This window comes from Schistocerca gregaria, chromosome 11 (genome assembly GCF_023897955.1).
Source record: "Schistocerca gregaria isolate iqSchGreg1 chromosome 11, iqSchGreg1.2, whole genome shotgun sequence".
Taxonomy (NCBI): domain Eukaryota; kingdom Metazoa; phylum Arthropoda; class Insecta; order Orthoptera; family Acrididae; genus Schistocerca; species Schistocerca gregaria.
The window spans coordinates 65,646,936-65,669,794 of record NC_064930.1 but is presented as its reverse complement, the minus strand read 5'-3'; the positions used below and the strand labels follow the sequence as shown (position 1 = coordinate 65,669,794).

The 22,859-nt window shown below is 46.3% G+C and overlaps 1 protein-coding gene across 1 annotated transcript in view; it reads right to left on the bottom strand.

Moving 5' to 3' along the window:
- Window positions 1-22,859, bottom strand: part of LOC126295469 (pleckstrin homology domain-containing family G member 5) — a 1,663,439-nt gene that overhangs the window by 177,064 nt on the left and 1,463,516 nt on the right. The window contains exon 11 of the mRNA XM_049988005.1: window positions 19,856-20,026. Within this exon, the coding sequence (XP_049843962.1) occupies window positions 19,856-20,026 (171 nt within the window). The remainder of the gene's footprint in view (window positions 1-19,855; window positions 20,027-22,859) is intronic.

The following is a 22,859-nucleotide window of genomic DNA, read 5'->3' as shown; positions in this document are numbered from 1 at the left end:
AAAAACAATTGTGGGGAAGTGGCAAGAAAACGATTATTCACGTTGGTGTTTTGGCTGTATGAGACTGGTGATATGGCATCAGACTTTGGGAGAAACACTACACTACCTGGTTACATGAAGAGACCAATATGGGCTTTCCAGCAATGCACAAAGTTACGTTCAGCCCCCAGGACACCACAAACCTCCCTTGGAGTCCCCAGTACATCACAAACCTCCCTTGAAGTCCCCAGTACATTACAAGCCTTTCTTGGAGTCTCCATCACACTACAAACCCACCGTCAAGTTCCCATCATACGACTTTGGAATTTCCACCGCGCCACAACCCTATACTGGAGCTATCAGCGTATCTGGAACCTGACGGCCTACCCCCTTAAGATCAATTAATGCAGAAGGGATAGATAACATTCGATTAGAATTTCTAAAAACAATTGGGGGGAAGTGGCAAGAAAACGATTATTCACGTTGGTGTTTTGGCTGTATGAGACTGGTGATATGGCATCAGACTTTGGGAGAAACACCACACTACCTGGTTACATGAGGAGACCAATATGGGCTTTCCAGCAATGCACAAAGTTACGTTAAGCCCCCAGGACACCACAAACCTCCCTTGGAGTCCCCAGTACATCACAAACCTCCCTTGAAGTCCCCAGTACATTACAAGCCTTTCTTGGAGTCTCCATCACACTACAAACCCACCGTCAAGTTCCCATCATACGACTTTGGAATTTCCACCGCGCCACAACCCTATACTGGAGCTATCAGCGTATCTGGAACCTGACGGCCTACCCCCTTAAGATCAATTAATGCAGAAGGGATAGATAACATTCGATTAGAATTTCTAAAAACAATTGTGGGGAAGTGGCAAGAAAACGATTATTCACGTTGGTGTTTTGGCTGTATGAGACTGGTGATATGGCATCAGACCTTGGGAGAAACACCACACTACCTGGTTACATGAAGAGACCAATATGGGCTTTCCAGCAATGCACAAAGTTACGTTAAGCCCCCAGGACACCACAAACCTCCCTTGGAGTCCCCAGTACATCACAAACCTCCCTTGAAGTCCCCAGTACATTACAAGCCTTTCTTGGAGTCTCCATCACACTACAAACCCCCGTCAAGTTCCCATCATACGACTTTGGAATTTCCACCGCGCCACAACCCTATACTGGAGCTATCAGTGTATCTGGAACCTGACGGCCTACCCCCCTTAAGATCAATTAATGCAGAAGGGATAGATAACATTCGATTAGAATTTCTAAAAACAATTGGGGGGAAGTGGCAAGAAAACGATTATTCACGTTGGTGTTTTGGCTGTATGAGACTGGTGATATGGCATCAGACTTTGGGAGAAACACCACACTACCTGGTTACATGAAGAGACCAATATGGGCTTTCCAGCAATGCACAAAGTTACGTTAAGCCCCCAGGACACCACAAACCTCCCTTGGAGTCCCCAGTACATCACAAACCTCCCTTGGAGTCCCCAGTACATTACGAGCATTTCTTGGAGTCCCCATCACACTACAAACCCATCGTCAAGTTCCCATCATACGACTTTGGAATTTCCACCGCACCACAACCCTATACTGGAGCTATCAGTGTATCTGGAACCTGACGGCCTACCCCCTTAAGATCAATTAATGCAGAGGGATAGATAACATTCGATTAGAATTTCTAAAAACAATTGGGGGGAAGTCTCAAGAAAACGATTATTCACGTTGGTGTTTTGGCTGTATGAGACTGGTGATATGGCATCAGACTTTGGGAGAAACACCACACTATCTGGTTACATGAAGAGACCAATATGGGCTTTCCAGCAATGCACAAAGTTACGTTAAGCCCCAAGGACACCACAAACCTCCCTTGGAGTCCCCAGTACATCACAAACCTCCCTTGAAGTCCCCAGTACATTACAAGCCTTTCTTGGAGTCTCCATCACACTACAAACCCACCGTCAAGTTCCCATCATACGACTTTGGAATTTCCACCGCGCCACAACCCTATACTGGAGCTATCAGTGTATCTGGAACCTGACGGCCTACCCCGTTAAGATCAATTAATGCAGAAAGGATAGATAACATTCGATTAGAATTTCTAAAAACAATTGGGGGGAAGTGGCAAGAAAACGATTATTCACGTTGGTGTTTTGGCTGTATGAGACTGGTGATATGGCATCAGACTTTGGGAGAAACACCACACTACCTGGTTACATGAAGAGACCAATATGGGCTTTCCAGCAATGCACAAAGTTACGTTAAGCCCCAAGGACACCACAAACCTCCCTTGGAGTCCCCAGTACATCACAAACCTCCCTTGAAGTCCCCAGTACATTACAAGCCTTTCTTGGAGTCTCCATCACACTACAAACCCACCGTCAAGTTCCCATCATACGACTTTGGAATTTCCACCGCGCCACAACCCTATACTGGAGCTATCAGTGTATCTGGAACCTGACGGCCTACCCCCTTAAGATCAATTAATGCAGAAGGGATAGATAACATTCGATTAGAATTTCTAAAAACAATTGGGGGGAAGTGGCAAGAAAACGATTATTCACATTGGTGTTTTGGCTGTATGAGACTGGTGATATGGCATCAGACTTTGGGAGAAACACCACACTACCTGGTAACATGAAGAGTCCAATATGGGCTTTCCAGCAATGCACAAAGTTACGTTAAGCCCCCAGGACACCACAAACCTCCCTTGGAGTCCCCAGTACATCAAAAACCTCCCTTGAAGTCCCCAGTACATTACAAGCATTTCTTGGAGTCCCCATCACACTACAAACCCACCGTCAAGTTCCCATCATACGACTTTGGAATTTCCACCGCGCCACAACCCTATACTGGAGCTATCAGTGTATCTGGAACCTGACGGCCTACCCCCTTAAGATCAATTAATGCAGAAGGGATAGATAACATTCGATTAGAATTTCTAAAAACAATTGGGGGGAAGTGGCAAGAAAACGATTATTCACGTTGGTGTTTTGGCTGTATGAGACTGGTGATATGGCATCAGACTTTGGGAGAAACACCACACTACCTGGTAACATGAAGAGACCAATATGGGCTTTCCAGCAATGCACAGTTACGTTAAGCCTCAAGGACACCACAAACCTCCCTTGGAGTCCCCAGTACATCACAAACCTCCCTTGAAGTCCCCAGTACATTACAAGCCTTTCTTGGAGTCTCCATCACACTACAAACCCACCGTCAAGTTCCCATCATACGACTTTGGAATTTCCACCGCGCCACAACCCTATACTGGAGCTATCAGCGTATCTGGAACCTGACGGCCTACCCCCTTAAGATCAATTAATGCAGAAGGGTAGATAACATTCGATTAGAATTTCTAAAAACAATTGGGGGGAAGTGGCAAGAAAACGATTATTCACGTTGGTGTTTTGGCTGTATGAGACTGGTGATATGGCATCAGACTTTGGGAGAAACACCACACTACCTGGTAACATGAAGAGACCAATATGGGCTTTCCAGCAATGCACAAAGTTACGTTAAGCCCCCAGGACACCACAAACCTCCCTTGGAGTCCCCAGTACATCACAAACCTCCCTTGAAGTCCCCAGTACATTACAAGCCTTTCTTGGAGTCTCCATCACACTACAAACCCACCGTCAAGTTCCCATCATACGACTTTGGAATTTCCACCGCGCCACAACCCTATACTGGAGCTATCAGTGTATCTGGAACCTGACGGCCTACCCCCTTAAGATCAATTAATGCAGAAGGGATAGATAACATTCGATTAGAATTTCTAAAAACAATTGTGGGGAAGTGGCAAGAAAACGATTATTCACGTTGGTGTTTTGGCTGTATGAGACTGGTGATATGGCATCAGACTTTGGGAGAAACACCACACTACCTGGTTACATGAAGAGACCAATATGGGCTTTCCAGCAATGCACAAAGTTACGTTAAGCCTCCAGGACACCAGAAACCTCCCTTGGAGTCCCCAGTACATCACAAACCTCCCTTGAAGTCCCCAGTACATTACAAGCCTTTCTTGGAGTCTCCATCACACTACAAACCCACCGTCAAGTTCCCATCATACGACTTTGGAATTTCCACCGCGCCACAACCCTATACTGGAGCTATCAGTGTATCTGGAACGTGACGGCCTACCCCCCTTAAGATCAATTAATGCAGAAGGGATAGATAACATTCGATTAGAATTTCTAAAAACAATTGGGGGGAAGTGGCAAGAAAACGATTATTCACGTTGGTGTTTTGGCTGTATGAGACTGGTGATATGGCATCAGACTTTGGGAGAAACACCACACTACCTGGTTACATGAAGAGACCAATATGGGCTTTCCAGCAATGCACAAAGTTACGTTAAGCCCCCAGGACACCACAAACCTCCCTTGGAGTCCCCAGTACATCACAAACCTCCCTTGGAGTCCCCAGTACATTACAAGCATTTCTTGGAGTCCCCATCACACTACAAACCCATCGTCAAGTTCCCATCATACGACTTTGGAATTTCCACCGCACCACAACCCTATACTGGAGCTATCAGTGTATCTGGAACCTGACGGCCTACCCCCTTAAGATCAATTAATGCAGAGGGATAGATAACATTCGATTAGAATTTCTAAAAACAATTGGGGGGAAGTCTCAAGAAAACGATTATTCACGTTGGTGTTTTGGCTGTATGAGACTGGTGATATGGCATCAGACTTTGGGAGAAACACCACACTATCTGGTTACATGAAGAGACCAATATGGGCTTTCCAGCAATGCACAAAGTTACGTTAAGCCCCAAGGACACCACAAACCTCCCTTGGAGTCCCCAGTACATCACAAACCTCCCTTGAAGTCCCCAGTACATTACAAGCCTTTCTTGGAGTCTCCATCACACTACAAACCCACCGTCAAGTTCCCATCATACGACTTTGGAATTTCCACCGCGCCACAACCCTATACTGGAGCTATCAGTGTATCTGGAACCTGACGGCCTACCCCGTTAAGATCAATTAATGCAGAAAGGATAGATAACATTCGATTAGAATTTCTAAAAACAATTGGGGGGAAGTGGCAAGAAAACGATTATTCACGTTGGTGTTTTGGCTGTATGAGACTGGTGATATGGCATCAGACTTTGGGAGAAACACCACACTACCTGGTTACATGAAGAGACCAATATGGGCTTTCCAGCAATGCACAAAGTTACGTTAAGCCCCAAGGACACCACAAACCTCCCTTGGAGTCCCCAGTACGTCACAAACCTCCCTTGAAGTCCCCAGTACATTACAAGCCTTTCTTGGAGTCTCCATCACACTACAAACCCACCGTCAAGTTCCCATCATACGACTTTGGAATTTCCACCGCGCCACAACCCTATACTGGAGCTATCAGTGTATCTGGAACCTGACGGCCTACCCCGTTAAGATCAATTAATGCAGAAGGGATAGATAACATTCGATTAGAATTTCTAAAAACAATTGGGGGGAAGTGGCAAGAAAACGATTATTCACGTTGGTGTTTTGGCTGTATGAGACTGATGATATGGCATCAGACTTTGGGAGAAACACCACACTACCTGGTAACATGAAGAGACCAATATGGGCTTTCCAGCAATGCACAAAGTTACGTTAAGCCCCCAGGACACCACAAACCTCCCTTGGAGTCCCCAGTACATCACAAACCTCCCTTGAAGTCCCCAGTACATTACAAGCCTTTCTTGGAGTCTCCATCACACTACAAACCCACCGTCAAGTTCCCATCATACGACTTTGGAATTTCCACCGCGCCACAACCCTATACTGGAGCTATCAGCGTATCTGGAACCTGACGGCCTACCCCCTTAAGATCAATTAATGCAGAAGGGATAGATAACATTCGATTAGAATTTCTAAAAACAATTGTGGGGAAGTGGAAAGAAAACGATTATTCACGTTGGTGTTTTGGCTGTATGAGACTGGTGATATGGCATCAGACTTTGGGAGAAACACCACACTACCTGGTTACATGAAGAGACCAATATGGGCTTTCCAGCAATGCACAAAGTTACGTTAAGCCCCCAGGACACCACAAACCTCCCTTGGAGTCCCCAGTACATCACAAACCTCCCTTGAAGTCCCCAGTACATTACAAGCCTTTCTTGGAGTCTCCATCACACTACAAACCCACCGTCAAGTTCCCATCATACGACTTTGGAATTTCCACCGCGCCACAACCCTATACTGGAGCTATCAGTGTATCTGGAACGTGACGGCCTACCCCCCTTAAGATCAATTAATGCAGAAGGGATAGATAACATTCGATTAGAATTTCTAAAAACAATTGTGGGGAAGTGGCAAGAAAACGATTATTCACGTTGGTGTTTTGGCTGTATGAGACTGGTGATATGGCATCAGACTTTGGGAGAAACACCACACTACCTGGTTACATGAAGAGGCCAATATGGGCTTTCCAGCAATGCACAAAGTTACGTTAAGCCCCCAGGACACCACAAACCTCCCTTGGAGTCCCCAGTACATCACAAACCTCCCTTGGAGTCCCCAGTACATTACAAGCATTTCTTGGAGTCCCCATCACACTACAAACCCATCGTCAAGTTCCCATCATACGACTTTGGAATTTCCACCGCACCACAACCCTATACTGGAGCTATCAGTGTATCTGGAACCTGACGGCCTACCCCCTTAAGATCAATTAATGCAGAGGGATAGATAACATTCGATTAGAATTTCTAAAAACAATTGGGGGGAAGTCTCAAGAAAACGATTATTCACGTTGGTGTTTTGGCTGTATGAGACTGGTGATATGGCATCAGACTTTGGGAGAAACACCACACTATCTGGTTACATGAAGAGACCAATATGGGCTTTCCAGCAATGCACAAAGTTACGTTAAGCCCCAAGGACACCACAAACCTCCCTTGGAGTCCCCAGTACATCACAAACCTCCCTTGAAGTCCCCAGTACATTACAAGCCTTTCTTGGAGTCTCCATCACACTACAAACCCACCGTCAAGTTCCCATCATACGACTTTGGAATTTCCACCGCGCCACAACCCTATACTGGAGCTATCAGTGTATCTGGAACCTGACGGCCTACCCCGTTAAGATCAATTAATGCAGAACGGATAGATAACATTCGATTAGAATTTCTAAAAACAATTGGGGGGAAGTGGCAAGAAAACGATTATTCACGTTGGTGTTTTGGCTGTATGAGACTGATGATATGGCATCAGACTTTGGGAGAAACACCACACTACCTGGTAACATGAAGAGACCAATATGGGCTTTCCAGCAATGCACAAAGTTACGTTAAGCCCCCAGGACACCACAAACCTCCCTTGGAGTCCCCAGTACATCACAAACCTCCCTTGAAGTCCCCAGTACATTACAAGCATTTCTTGGAGTCCCCATCACACTACAAACCCACCGTCAAGTTCCCATCATACGACTTTGGAATTTCCACCGCGCCACAACCCTATACTGGAGCTATCAGTGTATCTGGAACGTGACGGCCTACCCCCTTAAGATCAATTAATGCAGAAGGGATAGATAACATTCGATTAGAATTTCTAAAAACAATTGGGGGGAAGTGGCAAGAAAACGATTATTCACGTTGGTGTTTTGGCTGTATGAGACTGGTGATATGGCATCAGACTTTGGGAGAAACACCACACTACCTGGTAACATGAAGAGACCAATATGGGCTTTCCAGCAATGCACAGTTACGTTAAGCCCCAAGGACACCACAAACCTCCCTTGGAGTCCCCAGTACATCACAAACCTCCCTTGAAGTCCCCAGTACATTACAAGCCTTTCTTGGAGTCTCCATCACACTACAAACCCACCGTCAAGTTCCCATCATACGACTTTGGAATTTCCACCGTGCCACAACCCTATACTGGAGCTATCAGCGTATCTGGAACCTGACGGCCTACCCCCTTAAGATCAATTAATGCAGAAGGGATAGATAACATTCGATTAGAATTTCTAAAAACAATTGGGGGGAAGTGGCAAGAAAATGATTATTCACGTTGGTGTTTTGGCTGTATGAGACTGGTGATATGGCATCAGACTTTGGGAGAAACACCACACTACCTGGTAACATGAAGAGACCAATATGGGCTTTCCAGCAATGCACAAAGTTACGTTAAGCCCCCAGGACACCACAAACCTCCCTTGGAGTCCCCAGTACATCACAAACCTCCCTTGAAGTCCCCAGTACATTACAAGCCTTTCTTGGAGTCTCCATCACACTACAAACCCACCGTCAAGTTCCCATCATACGACTTTGGAATTTCCACCGCGCCACAACCCTATACTGGAGCTATCAGTGTATCTGGAACCTGACGGCCTACCCCCTTAAGATCAATTAATGCAGAAGGGATAGATAACATTCGAATAGAATTTCTAAAAACAATTGGGGGGAAGTGGCAAGAAAACGATTATTCACGTTGGTGTTTTGGCTGTATGAGACTGGTGATATGGCATCAGACTTTGGGAGAAACACCACGCTACCTGGTTACATGAAGAGACCAATATGGGCTTTCCAGCAATCCACAAAGTTACGTTAAGCCCCCAGGACACCACAAACCTCCCTTGGAGTCCCCAGTACATCACAAACCTCCCTTGAAGTCCCCAGTACATTACAAGCCTTTCTTGGAGTCTCTATCACACTACAAACCCACCGTCAAGTTCCCATCATACGACTTTGGAATTTCCACCGCGCCACAACCCTATACTGGAGCTATCAGCGTATCTGGAACCTGACGGCCTACCCCCTTAAGATCAATTAATGCAGAAGGGATAGATAACATTCGATTAGAATTTCTAAAAACAATTGGGGGGAAGTGGCAAGAAAACGATTATTCACGTTGGTGTTTTGGCTGTATGAGACAGGTGATATGGCATCAGACTTTGGGAGAAACACCACACTACCTGGTAACATGAAGAGACCAATATGGGCTTTCCAGCAATGCACAGTTACGTTAAGCCCCAAGGACACCACAAACCTCCCTTGGAGTCCCCAGTACATCACAAACCTCCCTTGAAGTCCCCAGTACATTACAAGCCTTTCTTGGAGTCTCCATCACACTACAAACCCACCGTCAAGTTCCCATCATACGACATTGGAATTTCCACCGCGCCACAACCCTATACTGGAGCTATCAGCGTATCTGGAACCTGACGGCCTACCCCCTTAAGATCAATTAATGCAGAAGGGATAGATAACATTCGATTAGAATTTCTAAAAACAATTGGGGGGAAGTGGCAAGAAAACGATTATTCACGTTGGTGTTTTGGCTGTATGAGACTGGTGATATGGCATCAGACTTTGGGAGAAACACCACACTACCTGGTAACATGAAGAGACCAATATGGGCTTTCCAGCAATGCACAAAGTTACGTTAAGCCCCCAGGACACCACAAACCTCCCTTGGAGTCCCCAGTACATCACAAACCTCCCTTGAAGTCCCCAGTACATTACAAGCCTTTCTTGGAGTCTCCATCACACTACAAACCCACCGTCAAGTTCCCATCATACGACTTTGGAATTTCCACCGCGCCACAACCCTATACTGGAGCTATCAGTGTATCTGGAACCTGACGGCCTACCCCCTTAAGATCAATTAATGCAGAAGGGATAGATAACATTCGATTAGAATTTCTAAAAACAATTGGGGGGAAGTGGCAAGAAAACGATTATTCACGTTGGTGTTTTGGCTGTATGAGACTGGTGATATGGCATCAGACTTTGGGAGAAACACCACGCTACCTGGTTACATGAAGAGACCAATATGGGCTTTCCAGCAATCCACAAAGTTACGTTAAGCCCCCAGGACACCACAAACCTCCCTTGGAGTCCCCAGTACATCACAAACCTCCCTTGAAGTCCCCAGTACATTACAAGCCTTTCTTGGAGTCTCCATCACACTACAAACCCACCGTCAAGTACCCATCATACGACTTTGGAATTTCCACCGCGCCACAACCCTATACTGGAGCTATCAGCGTATCTGGAACCTGACGGCCTACCCCCTTAAGATCAATTAATGCAGAAGGGATAGATAACATTCGATTAGAATTTCTAAAAACAATTGGGGGGAAGTGGCAAGAAAACGATTATTCACGTTGGTGTTTTGGCTGTATGAGACTGGTGATATGGCATCAGACTTTGGGAGAAACACCACATTACCTGGTAACATGAAGAGACCAATATGGGCTTTCCAGCAATCCACAAAGTTACGTTAAGCCCCCAGGACACCACAAACCTCCCTTGGAGTCCCCAGTACATCACAAACCTCCCTTGAAGTCCCCAGTACATTACAAGCCTTTCTTGGAGTCTCCATCACACTACAAACCCACCGTCAAGTTCCCATCATACGACTTTGGAATTTCCACCGCGCCACAACCCTATACTGGAGCTATCAGCGTATCTGGAACCTGACGGCCTACCCCCTTAAGATCAATTAATGCAGAAGGGATAGATAACATTCGATTAGAATTTCTAAAAACAATTGTGGGGAAGTGGCAAGAAAACGATTATTCACGTTGGTGTTTTGGCTGTATGAGACTGGTGATATGGCATCAGACTTTGGGAGAAACACCACACTACCTGGTTACATGAAGAGACCAATATGGGCTTTCCAGCAATGCACAAAGTTACGTTAAGTCCCCAGGACACCACAAACCTCCCTTGGAGTCCCCAGTACATCACAAACCTCCCTTGAAGTCCCCAGTACATTACAAGCCTTTCTTGGAGTCTCCATCACACTACAATCCCACCGTCAAGTTATCATCATACGACTTTGGAATTTCCACCGCGCCACAACCCTATACTGGAGCTATCAGTGTATCTGGAACGTGACGGCCTACCCCCCTTAAGATCAATTAATGCAGAAGGGATAGATAACATTCGATTAGAATTTCTAAAAACAATTGGGGGGAAGTGGCAAGAAAACGATTATTCACGTTGGTGTTTTGGCTGTATGAGACTGGTGATATGGCATCAGACTTTGGGAGAAAGACCACACTACCTGGTTACATGAAGAGACCAATATGGGCTTTCCAGCAATGCACAAAGTTACGTTAAGCCCCCAGGACACCACAAACCTCCCTTGGAGTCCCCAGTACATCACAAACCTCCCTTGGAGTCCCCAGTACATTACAAGCATTTCTTGGAGTCCCCATCACACTACAAACCCATCGTCAAGTTCCCATCATACGACTTTGGAATTTCCACCGCACCACAACCCTATACTGGAGCTATCAGTGTATCTGGAACCTGGCGGCCTACCCCCTTAAGATCAATTAATGCAGAAGGGATAGATAACATTCGATTAGAATTTCTAAAAACAATTGGGGGGAAGTCTCAAGAAAACGATTATTCACGTTGGTGTTTTGGCTGTATGAGACTGGTGATATGGCATCAGACTTTGGGAGAAACACCACACTATCTGGTTACATGAAGAGACCAATATGGGCTTTCCAGCAATGCACAAAGTTACATTAAGCCCCAAGGACACCACAAACCTCCCTTGGAGTCCCCAGTACATCACAAACCTCCCTTGAAGTCCCCAGTACATTACAAGCCTTTCTTGGAGTCTCCATCACACTACAAACCCACCGTCAAGTTCCCATCATACGACTTTGGAATTTCCACCGCGCCACAACCCTATACTGGAGCTATCAGTGTATCTGGAACCTGACAGCCTACCCCGTTAAGATCAATTAAAGCAGAAAGGATAGATAACATTCGATTAGAATTTCTAAAAACAATTGGGGGGAAGTGGCAAGAAAACGATTATTCACGTTGGTGTTTTGGCTGTATGAGACTGGTGATATGGCATCAGACTTTGGGAGAAACACCACACTACCTGGTTACATGAAGAGACCAATATGGGCTTTCCAGCAATGCACAAAGTTACGTTAAGCCCCCAGGACACCACAAACCTCCCTTGGAGTCCCCAGTACATCACAAACCTCCCTTGGAGTCCCCAGTACATTACAAGCATTTCTTGGAGTCCCCATCACACTACAAACCCATCGTCAAGTTCCCATCATACGACTTTGGAATTTCCACCGCACCACAACCCTATACTGGAGCTATCAGTGTATCTGGAACCTGGCGGCCTACCCCCTTAAGATCAATTAATGCAGAAGGGATAGATAACATTCGATTAGAATTTCTAAAAACAATTGGGGGGAAGTCTCAAGAAAACGATTATTCACGTTGGTGTTTTGGCTGTATGAGACTGGTGATATGGCATCAGACTTTGGGAGAAACACCACACTATCTGGTTACATGAAGAGACCAATATGGGCTTTCCAGCAATGCACAAAGTTACATTAAGCCCCAAGGACACCACAAACCTCCCTTGGAGTCCCCAGTACATCACAAACCTCCCTTGAAGTCCCCAGTACATTACAAGCCTTTCTTGGAGTCTCCATCACACTACAAACCCACCGTCAAGTTCCCATCATACGACTTTGGAATTTCCACCGCGCCACAACCCTATACTGGAGCTATCAGTGTATCTGGAACCTGACGGCCTACCCCGTTAAGATCAATTAAAGCAGAAAGGATAGATAACATTCGATTAGAATTTCTAAAAACAATTGGGGGGAAGTGGCAAGAAAACGATTATTCACGTTGGTGTTTTGGCTGTATGAGACTGGTGATATGGCATCAGACTTTGGGAGAAACACCACACTACCTGGTTACATGAAGAGACCAATATGGGCTTTCCAGCAATGCACAAAGTTACGTTAAGCCCCCAGGACACCACAAACCTCCCTTGGAGTCCCCAGTACATCACAAACCTCCCTTGGAGTCCCCAGTACATTACAAGCATTTCTTGGAGTCCCCATCACACTACAAACCCATCGTCAAGTTCCCATCATACGACTTTGGAATTTCCACCGCACCACAACCCTATACTGGAGCTATCAGTGTATCTGGAACCTGGCGGCCTACCCCCTTAAGATCAATTAATGCAGAAGGGATAGATAACATTCGATTAGAATTTCTAAAAACAATTGGGGGGAAGTCTCAAGAAAACGATTATTCACGTTGGTGTTTTGGCTGTATGAGACTGGTGATATGGCATCAGACTTTGGGAGAAACACCACACTATCTGGTTACATGAAGAGACCAATATGGGCTTTCCAGCAATGCACAAAGTTACATTAAGCCCCAAGGACACCACAAACCTCCCTTGGAGTCCCCAGTACATCACAAACCTCCCTTGAAGTCCCCAGTACATTACAAGCCTTTCTTGGAGTCTCCATCACACTACAAACCCACCGTCAAGTTCCCATCATACGACTTTGGAATTTCCACCGCGCCACAACCCTATACTGGAGCTATCAGTGTATCTGGAACCTGACGGCCTACCCCGTTAAGATCAATTAAAGCAGAAAGGATAGATAACATTCGATTAGAATTTCTAAAAACAATTGGGGGGAAGTGGCAAGAAAACGATTATTCACGTTGGTGTTTTGGCTGTATGAGACTGGTGATATGGCATCAGACTTTGGGAGAAACACCACACTACCTGGTAACATGAAGAGACCAATATGGGCTTTCCAGCAATGCACAAAGTTACGTTAAGCCCCCAGGACACCACAAACCTCCCTTGGAGTCCCCAGTACATCACAAACCTCCCTTGAAGTCCCCAGTACATTACAAGCATTTCTTGGAGTCCCCATCACACTACAAACCCACCATCAAGTTCCCATCATACGACTTTGGAATTTCCACCGCGCCACAACCCTATACTGGAGCTATCAGTGTATCTGGAACCTGACGGCCTACCCCCTTAAGATCAATTAATGCAGAACGGATAGATAACATTCGATTAGAATTTCTAAAAACAATTGGGGGGAAGTGGCAAGAAAACGATTATTCACGTTGGTGTTTTGGCTGTATGAGACTGGTGATATGGCATCAGACTTTGGGAGAAACACCATACTACCTGGTAACATGAAGAGACCAATATGGGCTTTCCAGCAATGCACAGTTACGTTAAGCCCCAAGGACACCACAAACCTCCCTTGGAGTCCCCAGTACATCACAAACCTCCCTTGAAGTCCCCAGTACATTACAAGCCTTTCTTGGAGTCTCCATCACACTACAAACCCACCGTCAAGTTCCCATCATACGACTTTGGAATTTCCACCGCGCCACAACCCTATACTGGAGCTATCAGCGTATCTGGAACCTGACGGCCTACCCCCTTAAGATCAATTAATGAGGAAGGGATAGATAACATTCGATTAGAATTTCTAAAAACAATTGGGGGGAAGTGGCAAGAAAACGATTATTCACGTTGGTGTTTTGGCTGTATGAGACTGGTGATATGGCATCAGACTTTGGAAGAAACACCACACTACCTGGTAACATGAAGAGACCAATATGGGCTTTCCAGCAATGCACAAAGTTACGTTAAGCCCCCAGGACACCACAAACCTCCCTTGGAGTCCCCAGTACATCACAAACCTCCCTTGAAGTCCCCAGTACATTACAAGCCTTTCTTGGAGTCTCCATCACACTACAAACCCACCGTCAAGTTCCCATCATACGACTTTGGAATTTCCACCGCGCCACAACCCTATACTGGAGCTATCAGTGTATCTGGAACCTGACGGCCTACCCCCTTAAGATCAATTAATGCAGAAGGGATAGATAACATTCGATTAGGTTTTCTAAAAACAATTGGGGGGAAGTGGCAAGAAAACGATTATTCACGTTGGTGTTTTGGCTGTATGAGACTGGTGATATGGCATCAGACTTTGGGAGAAACACCACGCTACCTGGTTACATGAAGAGACCAATATGGGCTTTCCAGCAATCCACAAAGTTACGTTAAGCCCCCAGGACACCACAAACCTCCCTTGGAGTCCCCAGTACATCACAAAGCTCCCTTGAAGTCCCCAGTACATTACAAGCCTTTCTTGGAGTCTCCATCACACTACAAACCCACCGTCAAGTTCCCATCATACGACTTTGGAATTTCCACCGCGCCACAACCCTATACTGGAGCTATCAGTGTATCTGGAACCTGACGGCCTACCCCGTTAAGATCAATTAAAGCAGAAAGGATAGATAACATTCGATTAGAATTTCTAAAAACAATTGGGGGGAAGTGGCAAGAAAACGATTATTCACGTTGGTGTTTTGGCTGTATGAGACTGGTGATATGGCATCAGACTTTGGGAGAAACACCACACTACCTGGTTACATGAAGAGACCAATATGGGCTTTCCAGCAATGCACAAAGTTACGTTAAGCCCCCAGGACACCACAAACCTCCCTTGGAGTCCCCAGTACATCACAAACCTCCCTTGGAGTCCCCAGTACATTACAAGCATTTCTTGGAGTCCCCATCACACTACAAACCCATCGTCAAGTTCCCATCATACGACTTTGGAATTTCCACCGCACCACAACCCTATACTGGAGCTATCAGTGTATCTGGAACCTGGCGGCCTACCCCCTTAAGATCAATTAATGCAGAAGGGATAGATAACATTCGATTAGAATTTCTAAAAACAATTGGGGGGAAGTCTCAAGAAAACGATTATTCACGTTGGTGTTTTGGCTGTATGAGACTGGTGATATGGCATCAGACTTTGGGAGAAACACCACACTATCTGGTTACATGAAGAGACCAATTTGGGCTTTCCAGCAATGCACAAAGTTACATTAAGCCCCAAGGACACCACAAACCTCCCTTGGAGTCCCCAGTACATCACAAACCTCCCTTGAAGTCCCCAGTACATTACAAGCCTTTCTTGGAGTCTCCATCACACTACAAACCCACCGTCAAGTTCCCATCATACGACTTTGGAATTTCCACCGCGCCACAACCCTATACTGGAGCTATCAGTGTATCTGGAACCTGACGGCCTACCCCGTTAAGATCAATTAAAGCAGAAAGGATAGATAACATTCGATTAGAATTTCTAAAAACAATTGGGGGGAAGTGGCAAGAAAACGATTATTCACGTTGGTGTTTTGGCTGTATGAGACTGGTGATATGGCATCAGACTTTGGGAGAAACACCACACTACCTGGTAACATGAAGAGACCAATATGGGCTTTCCAGCAATCCACAAAGTTACGTTAAGCCCCCAGGACACCACAAACCTCCCTTGGAGTCCCCAGTACATCACAAACCTCCCTTGAAGTCCCCAGTACATTACAAGCATTTCTTGGAGTCCCCATCACACTACAAACCCACCATCAAGTTCCCATCATACGACTTTGGAATTTCCACCGCGCCACAACCCTATACTGGAGCTATCAGTGTATCTGGAACCTGACGGCCTACCCCCTTAAGATCAATTAATGCAGAACGGATAGATAACATTCGATTAGAATTTCTAAAAACAATTGGGGGGAAGTGGCAAGAAAACGATTATTCACGTTGGTGTTTTGGCTGTATGAGACTGGTGATATGGCATCAGACTTTGGGAGAAACACCATACTACCTGGTAACATGAAGAGACCAATATGGGCTTTCCAGCAATGCACAGTTACGTTAAGCCCCAAGGACACCACAAACCTCCCTTGGAGTCCCCAGTACATCACAAACCTCCCTTGAAGTCCCCAGTACATTACAAGCCTTTCTTGGAGTCTCCATCACACTACAAACCCACCGTCAAGTTCCCATCATACGACTTTGGAATTTCCACCGCGCCACAACCCTATACTGGAGCTATCAGCGTATCTGGAACCTGACGGCCTACCCCCTTAAGATCAATTAATGAGGAAGGGATAGATAACATTCGATTAGAATTTCTAAAAACAATTGGGGGGAAGTGGCAAGAAAACGATTATTCACGTTGGTGTTTTGGCTGTATGAGACTGGTGATATGGCATCAGACTTTGGGAGAAACACCACACTACCTGGTAACATGAAGAGACCAATATGGGCTTTCCAGCAATGCACAAAGTTACGTTAAGCCCCCAGGACACCACAAACCTCCCTTGGAGTCCCCAGTACATCACAAACCTCCCTTGAAGTCCCCAGTACATTACAAGCCTTTCTTGGAGTCTCCATCACACTACAAACCCACCGTCAAGTTCCCATCATACGACTTTGGAATTTCCACCGCGCCACAACCCTATACTGGAGCTATCAGTGTATCTGGAACCTGACGGCCTACCCCCTTAAGATCAATTAATGCAGAAGGGATAGATAACATTCGATTAGGTTTTCTAAAAACAATTGGGGGGAAGTGGCAAGAAAACGATTATTCACGTTGGTGTTTTGGCTGTATGAGACTGGTGATATGGCATCAGACTTTGGGAGAAACACCACGCTACCTGGTTACATGAAGAGACCAATATGGGCTTTCCAGCAATCCACAAAGTTACGTTAAGCCCCCAGGACACCACAAACCTCCCTTGGAGTCCCCAGTACATCACAAAGCTCCCTTGAAGTCCCCAGTACATTACAAGCCTTTCTTGGAGTCTCCATCACACTACAAACCCACCGTCAAGTTCCCATCATACGACTTTGGAATTTCCACCGCGCCACAACTCTATACTGGAGCTATCAGTGTATCTGGAACCTGACGGCCTACCCCCTTAAGATCAATTAATGCAGAAGGGATAGATAACATTCGATTAGAATTTCTAAAAACAATTGGGGGGAAGTGGCAAGAAAACGATTATTCACTTTGGTGTTTTGGCTGTATGAGACTGGTGATATGGCATCAGACTTTGGGAGAAACACCACGCTACCTGGTTACATGAAGAGACCAATATGGGCTTTCCAGCAATGCACAAAGTTACGTTAAGCCCCCAGGACACCACAAACCTCCCTTGGTGTCTCCAGGACACCACAAACCTCCCTTGGAGTTCCCAGGACACCACAAACCTACCTTGTAGTTCCCAGGACACCACAAACCTCCCTTGGAATTCCCAGGACACCGCAAACCTCCTTTGGAGTCCCCAGGACACCACAAACGACCCTTGGAGTTCCCAGGACACCAAAAGCCTCCCTTGGAGTTCCCAGGACACCACAAATCTCCCTTGGAGTCCCCAGGACACCAAAAACTTCGTTTGGAGTCCCCAGGACACCACATACCTCCCTTGGAGTTCCGAGACACCATAAACCTCCCTTGGAGTCCCCAGGTCACCACAAACTTCGTTTGGAGTCCCCAGGACACCACAAACCTCCTTTGGAGTCCCCAGGACACCACAAACGACCCTTGGAGTTCCCAGGACACCAAAAACCTCCCTTGGAGTTCCCAGGACACCACAAACCTCCCTTGGTGTCCCCAGGACGCCACAAACCTCCCTTGGAGTCCCCAGGACACCACAAACCTCCTCTGGAGTCTCCGGGACACCACAAACCTCCCTTGGTGTCCCCAGTACACCACAAACCTCCCTTGGAGTCCCCAGGACACCACAAACCTCCCTTGGAGTTCCCGGGACACCACAAACCTCCCTTGGAGTCCCCAGGACACCACAAACTTCCCTTGGTGTCCCCAGGACACCACAAACCTCCCTTGGAGTCCCCAGGACACCACAAACCTCTCTTGTACACCACAAACATCTCTTGGAGTCCCCAGGACACCATAAACCTCCCTTGGAGTCCCCAGTACACCACAAACCATCTTGAAGTTCCCAGGACACCACAAACCTCCTCTGGAGTCCTCAGGACACAGCAAACCTCCCTTGGAGTTCCCAGGACACCACAAACTTCCCTTGGAGTCCCCAGGACACCACAAACCTCCCTTGGAGTTCCTGGGACACCACAAACCTCCCTTGGAGTCCCCAGTACACCACAAACCTCCCTTGGAGTCCTCAGGACACCACAAACTTCCTCTGGAATCCTCAGGACACCACAAACCTCCCTTGGAGTTCCCGGGACACCACAAACCTCCCTTGGAGTTCCCAGGACACCACAAACCTCCTCTGGAGTCCTCAGGACACCACAAACCTCCCTTGGAGTCCCCAGGACACCACAAACCTCCCTTGGAGTCCCCAGTACACCACAAACCTCCCTTGAAGTTCCCAGGACACCACAAACCTCCTCTGGAGTCCTCAGGACACAACAAACCTCCCTTGGAGTTCCCAGGACACCACAAACCTCCCTTGGAGTCCCCAGGACACCATAAACCTCCCTTAGACTCCCCAGGACAACACAAACCTCCCTAGGAGTTCCCAGGACACCACAAACCTCCCTTGGTGTCCCCAGGACACCACAAACCTCCCTTGGAGTTCCCAGCACACCACAAACCTCTCTTGGAGTTCCCAGTACACCACAAACCTCCCTTGGAGTCCCCAGTACACCACAAACCTCCCTTGGAGTCCCCAGGACACCACAAACCTCCCTTGGAGTCCCCAGGACACCACAAACCTCCCTTGGAGTCCCCAGGACACCACAAACCTCCGTTGGAGTCCCCAGGACACCACAAACCTCCCTTGGAGTCCCCAGTACACCACAAACCTCCCCTGGAGTCCTCAGGACACCACAAACTTCCTCTGGAATCCTCAGGACACCACAAACCTCCCTTGGAGTTCCCGGGACACCACAAACCTCCCTTGGAGTTCCCAGGACACCACAAACCTCCTCTGGAGTCCTCAGGACACCACAAACCTCCCTTGGAGTCCCCGGGACACCACAAACCTCTCTTGGAGTTCCCAGGACACCACAAACCTCTCTTGTACACCACAAACCTCTCTTGGAGTCCCCAGGACACCACAAACCTCCCTCGGAGTGCCCAGTATACTACAAGCCCTTCTCGGAGTCCCCTACACACTACAAACCTACAATCGATTTTCCATCCCACGACTTTGCAATTTCCACCGCACGACAACCCTACACTGGGGCTGTCAGCTTATCTGGAACCTACCTTGGAGTTCCCGAAGAGGCTGCTCCAGCGCTGCTTGGAGGACGAGCCCTGGGACCGGACGCTGGCGACGCCCTTGTCGGCTCGGCTGGGCGCCGCCTCCTGGTCGCCGCCTTCATCGGTGCTCACGCTGAAGAAGGATCGCCCGGAAGACCAGCCGCGGTCGTAGCTCTGCTGCAACGAGCGAACGTCGACAACAGTCAGCATGCACAAAATGTGGTAGGGGTCTCATCAACTATGGGGGCACACTCATCTATATCTACATGATTACTCTGCCATTCACACTTAAGTGCCTGGCAGAGGGTTCACAGAACAACCTTCACATTAGCTCTCTTCCGTTCCATTCTCGAACAGCGCACGGGAAAATCCATGAGCTACATCTTTCCGTGTGATTTCTGTTACAGCAGAGCCTCAATTATCCGGACGTCGGTCAACCGAACGACGGCTCAACCGAACTGTGTGCTCGCTCGCACCTGTTATAGTGTACGTTACACTGCCTGCGATGCGACGCGACGCGATGCGAGGCATAATGGCCAAAGCGATGCAATACGATGGAGCATTCACAATGCACACGATACAGCGCGCGAGCGATCTGGCCAGCAATTGAGTAGTCTCGGCACGATCTCGTGTTTCCTCGACCCAGTAAATTCCTTTTTATTAGAAAACAGTGCTCTGAGAATTCAACGCAGTCGTGAATGGGTGCATGAAATCAACAAGGAGAGGAGGGCTTTAAGAGAATTTCATCATTTGTACAGTGACTTGAGAAAAGATGAGGAATAAATTTTTGGAGTTATTTCAGAATGAGTGCAGAGACATTTGATTATATAGTGTCGTCTGTTTCAAATAGATTACTGAAGCAAAACACAAATTTCAGGATTGCTATTACCCCTGAAGGGAAAGTTATGACCACCATCAGGTAAGTACGCAATATTAAGTTTACAGCAATCATTTTATTATGAAAAATTTACAAATTGTGATAGATTCAAACTTTCTTTTAATAAATTTTGACGTAGTTGACAGTGAGAAGTAAAATACATCACAGTTCAGTCACTTAAGAATCAAAGTTTTCATAGTCTTGGTGGCTTGAAATAACAATGTCATCAGGTTGAATTTCGGAAATGACTATTTCATTCTGCGGATTTCCAGCAATTACGATTTCAACTGGATTTTCAGGGGCATAGGGTGACATCAACGAATGTGCAGTGGAAGTGGTTGATTGTTCCAATTCTTGCAAAAGAACCTGCTGAATTTTTATCCTGGCTCTCAACTGAGCTGCTGGTGATAATTTTCGCATTGCTGGCAGCAAACTCACTACAAAATGATAGCTGTCATCTTGCGTATCTGATTTCGACATTTGTTGCTCAATTAGCGTCAACGTTTGCTTCTCTATATTTAGCAACTCAAGAGTTTGTCGATTTCTTGGATCTCTTGTTTTGGTTTGTGTGTAGGGTGGGTGAGGGAGGAGGCATCGAAACGCTACCCTCTGAACTTAACAGTCTTGAAGACTTGGTTGGTTTCATCAGGTCAAACTCACTCTCTCTCTCTGTAAGAGCTGGTGAGAATGGTATGTTATCGTGTGCGTCGTGGTGTTGCGATGCTGTTCTTTTACTGTGATGAACATTAGTCTTCCATGGCGTCATTATGTCAGTCAGGAAGATCATTAGGTCGTACCACGGCCAGCTGGATTGGAAAGGCGGCATGCCATCTTCGTCTCCTGAACATCCAGCAAGATTTTTTTTCTTTTTTAGTTCAGAGCGGAAAGTGTCACGTAGGTTCTTCAATATATTCTTCAGTACCTCGCCTGAAAATATAGACGTGAAAATATGCGTAAATAATTAACTACACTGTATACTTAATACATTTTTTGTCCTCAACACATGAACTGCAAATCCTACGGAGATCCTACACATCCTTCAATTACGCTCATTTCATTCTTATTCAGACATTTGTCGATTGGGATGTCTTTCCATGCACTGTCACAATCGTTTGCGGATTGCAGTCGCACAATATGTGCATGAAACGTGCGCAGCAAAATGTGAAATTATGAGCCCTGTACGCCTGCCTTCTCCTGCTGTACCACTGCTTCAAACCGCTGCAAAACGTATGTATGCCAACCGGAATTTTCCGAATTGTGTGGGGCCCATTGATGGTAAGCATGTTCGGGTTAAATGTCCCCCTCATTCTGGGACAATGTTTTACAATTACAAAAAATATTTTTCGCTTGCTTTACTAGCTGTAGCCGATGCTAACAGCAGATTAATAGCAGTTGACATCGGTGGCTACGGCAAGCAATCAGATGGTGGCACATTTAGAGCAAGTAACTTGTACAATAACATTTTGAACGAAACTGAAAACTGGCCTCCACCGAAAGAACTGCCAGGTTCTTTAGTAAAAGCCCCATTAGTGCTGGTTGGAGATGAAGCCTTTCCAACTGCTGGAAAACTTAAAGCGCCGTTTCCCTGGACTGAGGAACAGAGGTTATTTAACAGGAGGCTATCGAGGGCTAGAACGGTGATGGAACGCACTTTCCGAATTATGACCAGCAGGAAAGGAAACTGAAACTTCTGTAGAACATGCAGACATTATAATTCAGTGCATCTGCGTCTTGCACAATATAATAATCGATAAAGATGGGCCTGACATTTCCCTTCAATTGTCTATTGACCAGGACATAACAGACAGAACACAATGCTTTAGCAGCATGCTTCTGAAAGGACAGAGCAAATAGTAGTGCTTCAAGAAGAGCGAGGAGTGTCAGAGCGGTCTTCAAAAACTACGTCAACACTCATTAACGCAAATTTATTTCATGCCGAAATTATCGAATACTGTAACTATTGTGAACGTCATTTCATTATCAAAATACTGTAATATTATCTATACACAATTAAAATTAGAAAATAAACGAAGTTATTTGTGTTACTTATTTCTTGGAGTCTTGTAGCTATTTATTTTACTTTTTTGTACTTACTGTCTGTTGCACAATCTTCAGCTACACTCCTGGAAATTG